This window comes from Arachis ipaensis, chromosome B01 (assembly GCF_000816755.2).
Source record: "Arachis ipaensis cultivar K30076 chromosome B01, Araip1.1, whole genome shotgun sequence".
Taxonomy (NCBI): domain Eukaryota; kingdom Viridiplantae; phylum Streptophyta; class Magnoliopsida; order Fabales; family Fabaceae; genus Arachis; species Arachis ipaensis.
This window is the reverse complement of record NC_029785.2, coordinates 25301209-25310306: the sequence shown is the minus strand read 5'-3', so window position 1 is coordinate 25310306 and position 9098 is coordinate 25301209. Positions and strand designations below refer to the sequence as shown.

At 41.2% G+C, this 9098-nt stretch overlaps 1 protein-coding gene across 1 annotated transcript; it reads left to right on the top strand.

Moving 5' to 3' along the window:
- On the top strand, positions 493-5410 carry LOC107617389. The gene is made up of 3 exons (XM_016319148.2): positions 493-1304; positions 1407-2427; positions 5290-5410. Exons 1-3 carry the CDS (start codon positions 656-658, stop codon positions 5408-5410), a joined length of 1791 nt encoding a protein of 596 aa, XP_016174634.1. The 5' UTR covers positions 493-655.

Here is a 9098-nt window from a genome sequence, read left to right as displayed (position 1 = left end):
CAAGATTAACGTAGAAGTCCCGAAATGATTTTATATATGAAATATCAAGTAGTGTAATTTAAATATCATATTTTTTTCCTTTAAATGTTAAGATTGATGAACATAGTTAAAATAGTTAAATTCTATAAGTTTTTGTGTGTTAAAATATCTAAATTAAGAATAATATTTCATTGAAATTATCATAAAAAAAATTCTATTAGAAAAATAGCAAATTATTTCTAATAAAATAAAATCTTTTTTGTTTTTAAAACTATAAATAGGGCAAAAAACCATAATAAGCCAACATCACTTCAAATTTACGTATATCAGCCAAAATGAAAATCGTTTTAGCAATGAGTCAAACCGTATTTTAATGTAATTCGAACCAGGCTGGTTCGAACTGCATTTAGCAATAAATCGAACCAGGGCAATTCGAATTACGAAGAAAGAATTGAAGGTAAATCGAACCAGATTGGTTCGAACTAGCATTGCATGTAATTCGAACAAAGCACGTTCGAATTATAGAGAGAGAAGCTGGCCAATGTAATTCGAACCAGGCTGGTTCTGGTTCGAATTACACAAACCATAATTCGATGCAGGCTGGTTCGAATTAGTGAGAGGCAGAGTTGTATATATATGGTTGTAAACGTGAGTTGCTCTCATTAGTGGGTGTAAGATGGCTAGTGAGGAGAGTTTTGTTGTTTTGGTTCACCACAGAGGATCCATTAAGAGGAAAACTCGTTCCGGTGTGAAGTTCACAGATAAGGATCCTCTCTGTATTGTCGTGAGTCCTACGACGAGCTATGATGACCTTGTTAGATCTGTACTGATGAAACTTGGTCTGGAAGGTGCGAAGCGGGTGAAGAAGTTTTTCTATCGAATTCCAATCACGGTCCTTCAGGATACGGTGAAGTATGATTGTTTCACGATTGGTAGTGATGAGGACTTGCAAGTCATTTTTCTTTGTCGGCGGCAGTTTCCGGAGGTGAGGACACCAGAGTTGTTGGCAAAGCTGGTTGATGTGGTATCCAGCTCAGGGGGTTCGAACCGGAATACCACCACTTTAGCCACGGCAGCCGGTTCTAGTTCCAGGCCTGCCGTTGCTTCTTCCTCCGTCCCTGTGTACGAGCCAGCTGTCCAACCTGTCGCCTCCCCGTCTTTTGCTGTTGATCTCAATGGCAGCGTAGGCGACGAGGTAGGATCAAGGGAATTTCTGCCGAACGCTTTACAAGGCGTTCCACCGCTTGGCGTCGGAGACGGATTGTTGGGTGATGTAGAGGAGGATGACGTCGAGTCGGATATGATTGATGATGACAGCGGCGATGATATTGGAGCGAGTGAGCCTGCATTGGCGGTAGGTGGTTCTAGTTCTGGAACACAGCAGTATCCACCACATTTTTCCTCTTTGGACCTGGATGCCATGAGGCAGGAGGGGGTTTCTGGGCACTCTGTTGGATTCGGAGCTAGAGATACGGAAGGGACTGCTGGTCTGACAGAGTTCCAGGTTGGTCAGCAATTTCAGGATAAAGATGAGGCCCTGTTAAGTGTGAAGACTTACAGCATCTGGCGAGGGGTACAGTACAAGGTAGTGGAGTCTGATTATCGCCGGTATGTGGGCAAGTGTTCTGAGTTTGGGAATGGGTGCACATGGTTGATTCGACTGAGTCTCCGACAGCGCAAGGGCATTTGGGAGGTCAAACGGTACAATGGACCTCACACCTGTCTGGCCACCTCCATCTCAAGTGACCACAGGAGTTTGGATTATCATGTGATTTCGGCGTTCATTATGCCAATGGTTAGGGCTGATGCATCCATCAGCATCAAGGTGCTCCTAAATGCCACAGCAGCACACTTTGGGTTTAGGCCGATGTACAGGAGGGTCTGGTTGGCGAAGCAGAAGGCTATTGCCCTCATCTACAGTGACTGGGATGAGTCATACAACGAGCTCCCCAGGTGGGTGTTGGGAGTCCAGTTGACAATGGCTGGTACAGTTGCAGTCCTACGGACGAGCCCTGTTCGAGTTGGTGGACAAGTAGACGAGTCTCAAGCTTATTTTCACAGACTTTTCTGGACGTTTCCACCATGTATCGAGGCATTCCGTCATTACAAGCCGCTAGTTAGCATTGACGGCACGCATCTGTATGGTAAGTACGGGGGAACGTTGCTCATCGCGATTGCACAGGATGGGAACTCCAACATTCTACCTGTTGCATTCGCACTAGTAGAGGGTGAGAATGCAGAGTCTTGGACATTCTTTCTCTCCCACCTTCGACAGCACATGACACCGCAGCCGGGTTTGCTGGTTATATCGGACATGCATAACGGCATCAAGGCTGCGCTTAAGGCTCCTGACGGAGGTTGGTTACCTCCATCTGCATACCGTGCATTCTGCATTCAACACGTAGCGGCTAATTTTGCCCTGACCTTCAAGGGCAAAGACGCACGGAGGCTTCTTGTGAATGCGGCGTATGTCAAGACCGAGGTTGAGTTTGACTACTGGTTTGATATTCTGCGGTCTGAAGACCCGGCGATGTGTGAGTGGGCGAACCGGATTGATTATTCGTTGTGGACTCAGCATCGTGATGAGGGGCGGAGATTCGGTCACATGACGACAAATATCTCCGAGTGTGTGAACTCAATCATCAAGGGTGTCAGAAAACCTCCCTGTAGGCTCCCTGGTGAAGGAAACATATGGAAGGCTTGCGGAACTCTTTGTTCACAAGGGGAGAGAGGCTGAGGCCCAGATGGGAACCGGACAACAATTCAGTCAGCACTTGGTAAAGTGTATCGAGGCCAACTTGAAGACGGCCAGGTGCTTCACGGTGACATTGTATGACAGGGATAACTCCGAGTTCACCGTAGCAGAGACCACTCTGGCATCGTCATCCTCCTCCATAGCCTGATCAAGCCACCTCCAATCAGGTTGGCTCCGTCGTGTCCCCACACGAGCTCTCCTCTCAACCCGACGCCTGTCTGGGACGTCCTCAACACGATCCATGTCAGCAACTCGCCCAGCACCCCGCTGTGACGCATCAACTGGAATAGGAACGGCTCTCGGATCCCCCAAGGACATCTCCGGAGATAAGAACCTCTTCCCATGCTGACTCCACCACTCCAGGAACTCATGCGACAGTCCAGGGTTGGCAACAACATCAAACCTCAGCACGGTCTCCGCACGGGACTCCCAATGGAGATGCCATTGCTGCAAGTGGTACGGGAACCATCGATCGCAGCCTCTGCCGTCCTTCGACATCAGAAAGTCGATGTTCAGGGAGAGATGCGGACGGGGCTGGACCCCACCGAACTGTGGAAGAACCCTATCGACCTGATGCCACTCTATGACGGCAAAGTATATCAGTGACATCACAGACCGCCACAACGCCATATGCTGAGGCTCCAAAGCCTCTGGATGCACAACCTGAAGTACGTCGGGGCTGCTATACGGCATCCAGATAAACTGCACACAGAAAATCAACATTGTCAGGGCAACTCATGGACGCAATTCATAAAGTGTGGTTAATTAAAGCAACTTAGTAAGTAGCGTACTCACCTCCCTGTCCTGTAACCTGTCTATCCTCAGCCTCCACATCTGCACTCTAGGACCCTTCTCGCTAGCGGAAGGGTTGTAGCCTGACCACCTGCATCTCACATGGGTCATATGGCTAATTAAATGTGTGAGAGATTTTTAATAGAGTATTAATGAACATGGAGCTATGTATATTAAATTGAAGTAGAGAAGGCTAAATAGAGTACCTCGAGGCCAATGGCCAGCTGAACGTCTCATACCCTGCAGGCCTAAACCGAGGAAATCGCCAGAAGATCCAAGACTGAAGTAGCTGTAGTGGGCCCGCTAACTTGACCACATGTCTGTTCGCTACTCGACACATGCACCGGTACAACCATGCCAGTGCTGCAGACCCCCAGCTGTAGGTACCCATCTCCTCAAGCCTGGCTACGTAGGGAATCCATCTGATGTGAATGCGGTTGCCAGACTTGTCGGCAAACAGCTGCGTACCCAACAACATCATGATGTACGCACGGGCATATCGCCGCACAATCTCGTCATCGGCTCCCTCGGGGCACTCTCCAAAAGTTTCCTGGAACCAGCTGCAGTTGACTGCGTACTTTTGAACCTGGCTGGGAGGAGGAATCACTCCAAGAAACTCCTGAAACCACACCCAAGCTGGACGGCCACCCTGGATGTATATCTAGAATTCTGATAGGCAGCCGCTCACGTAACGCCCGTCCACTGGCAAACCCAACTGGTACGCCACGTCCTGAAGTGTGATCGTGCACTCTCCGAACGGCATATGAAACGTGTGCGTCTCCGGACGCCATCGCTCGACAAAGGCACTGACAAGGGCCTCATCTAACCGGAACCATCTGTCGTTCAGCTTGGCAAGATGGCATAATCCGGCCATCTGCAAGTAAGGAACGTATCTGTCATCGATTCGCATGCCCTGCTGCCGCCGCATGCTCCTGATGCATCGTTGTGGCTGCGCATTACATGCACCACATTGTTAGAACCAGCTTCACAACCAATGACAAAAATACCCCACACGATAAATCATCAACAAAACATCATACCAAAATAAAACCGCATAAAAATCCATCAACGAGAACCACATGCAAAACAACTACCATAAACCACACAACTAAACCACTAACATGAAACAGTTAAACTTAAACCATTAATATAAAACAGCTAACATAAAACAACTAACACAAACCACTAACATAAAACGACTAACATAAACCACCAACATAAAACAACCAACCTAAACCACTAACATAAAACAACTAACGTAAACCACCAACATAAAACAGCTAACATAAAACAACTAAAACAAACCACTAACATAAAACAACTAACATAAACCACCAACAAAAAACAACCAACACATACCGCTAACGTAAAATAGCTAACATAAAACAACTAACATAAACCACTCGCATAAATCACTTAAATAAACCACCAACTAATCCACCATCTAACCCGCATGCAAAACCTCTCAACTATACCACTAGGAATACCACTTCGATTAACCGCTAACATAAACCGCATGCAAAACCACTAACTCACATATACCGCTAGCACAAAGTTTTTTATGTACTAACCTCGTCGTTGATGACCCCGGCTATATGAGCAACTCCGTCCAATCGATATAACCTTGCCGGATCGTCCCCCATCGGCAGAGTATTCCGATCAGGTCTTTGTCGGATCGAATCTGGGTCGTTTTCTCTGGGATTTGGTGGGGTAGGGAAGAGGAACAATGGTTCGAATGAGGCTGATTCGAACTCCTTATATAGCCAAATAATGAGTAATTCGAACCAGGTTGGTTCGAATTACTGTTGGAGCCAAAAATTGAGTAATTCGAACCAGGTTGGTTCGAATTACTTGGTAAGCATTAACATGGATAATTCGAACTAGGCTGGTTCGAATTATGAGCATATGGAGTTCGAACCACCTTGGTTCGAATTATGTTCAACTCTTTCTTGGTAATTCAAACTGCCCTGGTTCGATTTATTGCTAAATACAGTTCGAACCAGCCTGGTTCGAATTACATTAAAATACGATTTGGCTCATTGCTGAAACGATTTTTATTTTGGCTGATATACGTAAATATGAAATGATGTTGGCTTATTAGCGTTTTTTGCCCTTATAAATAAGTTAATTCCTAAAAAATATTATATTTTTTAAAAAATGAGAAATTTTAACTTTAAATTTATATGTCATATGTAGGATTATATGTTAGGTGTATCTATTTAAAATAAAAAATTTTGGTAATGATTCCATGGATGATGATAAATTAAATGATGATTTATAATAAAACTTAAAAAATCATTATGAATTTGTTTTAAATTGATAAACTTATATAAAGTATCATTTTTAATGAATTTGAATTAAAACACAAAATTTAGCTTTTTATTATATTTTAAAGGTTATAAAAAATAAATGTTTAATTTAAAATAATATTTTAATATAATTAACAAAAATTTATGTGATTTTACATGTATAGTCTGTGAAATAAAGATGAATTTTTTATTTTAATTTTTAATTTTGCAGAAAATACTACTTATGAAATATATTTTTTTAAATTTATCAATATATCTCAACAAAATAAGACTATTTGTTAAATAAAATTACCCACAAAATCAACAAATAATATGCATAAGACTATAATAAATTTGTTCTTTTTAACATATTAAAAAATATTCATTTTGGCTCACCATTTCATTGTAAGCCAACTATAGGGCACATGACATAAGTCATAAGCTAGTCCACATCATCACACCGTAGTGGATATTATGGACTTTTTCCATACCTATGAACTTGACAATGAAAAAACAGGTTAACGGTCCACCATGCACCCATTTATCTCATTTTCACAACATTCCTCTCTCCCATAATCTCATTCCTTTATATATTTTATATTATATCTTAATGGTTCACAGGCATGGCGCACTAGACTTCCAATATAGTACAATGCCTCACCTGTAATGCTTCCTATTATTTAAATCATACGTTAAATTCACATAACAATCATGACTATTACAACTCTTCCATTTGACTATTATATAGTAGAATCTAATAAAAATCATCAGGACACTTTTGTCCAAAAATTATTCAATATATACTTAATTTTTTATCAATATTTTTTTTCAAAATTCATTTAACACAAATGAATGTATGTTAAGACTATAAAAAAGGGATATATGAATCTCTATATCTCACAATAACTCATACAAAGCATCATCTCATTGCTAAACAAAGAATTTAAAGGTGTATACATCATTTTATCAAAATTCGGCAAGCCAATATATATGGCTAACCATCTTTATTTCATGGCAATGATAACACAGTTTTTAGATTCTTTTGAAACAATAGGAAAAAATAATCAAGGGCTAACATCACATTCATTGAAGAGTCTTTAATATGCTAAATAAAGAATCCATTCTCTAATTTCTAAGTCATTTAGCGTAATATCTCTTAATTTTTGAGTTTTAAGTCTGACAACTTGTTCACTTCGTCACTTCGTCTTAAAAAATTAAAAGAAAATTTTCAAAAAGAGACTCATCTGTTATTCAATAAATAGATCATGGTTCAATACCAATTGAAGAGAAAAAGATAACGACTTGACACAATGACCCGAAAAACCCGACGCGAGGAAGAAGATGACTCCCTGGCGTGCAGAAGAAGACTCGCTGAATGAGTAAATCTGTAAATGCTGCGTTGATATTAGAAATACAAACTATTGATAATACATAATAACTATGTATTATTTTATTTTAAAATTTATCTTTTATTTTATAATTTATTATTTTATTATTCATCATTTATATTTTCATCGATGTCATTAACAATTGAAAATAATTAAAAAAATTGAATATCCATTCACTACAACAAATCTGGCAGATAGAGGCGGTTAAAGAAAATCTCCTTAAAATGAATAATAACGACAGTTGATGTGACGGAAAAGAGCAGTGTTGCAATTACTTTGGCATTTAGCGACTGCGGCGATTATGGTGTGACCGCTACAAAATTGACATATTGCGGCGGTCCGTGCTGCGGAAAAAGTAGTAGTTACATTATATTTTATTATTAACAGCAATTTTTGTAACACCATTACTATCAAAATATCACGCTTCCAGCTGCGCCACTCTGATAGCTTGGATATTACGACGTCTCTAAACATATTTAATACTAAGATAGGAGCATATTTAAAACTTAAAACCGTATAACTCGTAAAGAAAGTTCTTTTTGGGTAAAACATATATACATATATACAAACTCAAAACAATACTTAAGATTATATACATACATAGTAATAACTTACATAGAAGTATATCCCAAAAATTCATATCCCACTTACAAAATTTCAAGGACAAAGGCGAGGGAAAAATTATATATAACTAAAACATATAGATAACATCGTATAAATAGAGACTAAATAAACTCTTCGTGACTTCTTCGCCCATTGATGTAACCACACAATTAAGGCTCAAAACTCACATGCTTGTGTTCTTAGCTCAAAATATGATCCACAAAGTGTATAATTCAAGCAAGTTCTAAAAATTTTTTCAATCAATTGGGATGTCCTATAGATAAAAATCCTTGAAAATTTTCATTATTTTGACTAAGCTTAACCTAATGCAATGTTGTGATTTAGAAAATTTTAAAATTCCTTAGTTTATCCCCTTTTTCAATCAAACCAAAATTTCATATGTAAAAAGGGTAAACCAAGCTCCAATAATCCATGATTTTCAAATCACAACCACTAACTAAAGCAACTACATGTATATACACCATCAACTATAAATGTAAATTCAACTAAAAATCTAAAATAAAGAGTATATCCAAACCACGGTGCAAAATGCAACAAACTAAAATAAGAGTATCCAGAATGACAAATATATACAATGATCTAAAAAGTGCGATAAAACAAAGTGCAAAATACTAGAAATAATACAAAATAAAAGACAAATGTCCGAACTCATCACCCAAAATAGTGGTCCCACCGACGGCGACGACGGTGACCTCCCCACACTTAGAATCGAGCATCGTCCGGAGTAGCCTGTGTCTGCGGTGGTGCCTCTGTCTGAGCTGGCTCCGCCTCATGCTCCTCAGCATGTTCCTCCTCTGATGCAGAGGACTCGGGAAGAGGGGGCAACTCAACGTCCAATGCCACGAACATCTGATCCATCCTGTCCAGGCGTTGCATAATGCGGCGCTCACTGCGCTCCATGAATCGGATCAAGTGCTGGACTAGAAGGTAAGTCGGCTGAGGTGCTGGCGGTAGTGGTGCTGTGGATGCTGATGGTGCTGACGGTGTTGCTGCAGCTGATGAAGAAGAAGGTCTGGCTGCTGCTGCTCTGGCTCCAGACCGGCGCCGGAAAGCTGGCTTCTCGTGCACCCACTCCCCCCACGGAATCACTTCCTCCTTTTCGTGGATCGGAGGTGGTATCTCATCATCTGCCTCCCACGGGGCGCCGGCTAGCTGAATCATCGTGGTGACCAAGGTGGGAAATAGAAGTAAGCCACGGACATGGGCCCGCCACATGTATCGTCTAATCAATCGAGGGAAGTATACCTCCTTCCCCTCCATGATGCATCCGAT

Bases quoted from the DNA above. Each gene is read 5' to 3' on its own strand.
- LOC107617389 (XM_016319148.2), top strand. From the start codon at position 656: ATGGCTAGTGAGGAGAGTTTTGTTGTTTTGGTTCACCACAGAGGATCC. The intron at 1,305-1,406 runs ATATTGGAGCGA...ATGCCATGAGGC, and splicing joins TGATGATGACAGCGGCGATG to AGGAGGGGGTTTCTGGGCAC. The intron at 2,428-5,289 runs GCTTCTTGTGAA...CTCCTTATATAG, and splicing joins AAGGGCAAAGACGCACGGAG to CCAAATAATGAGTAATTCGA.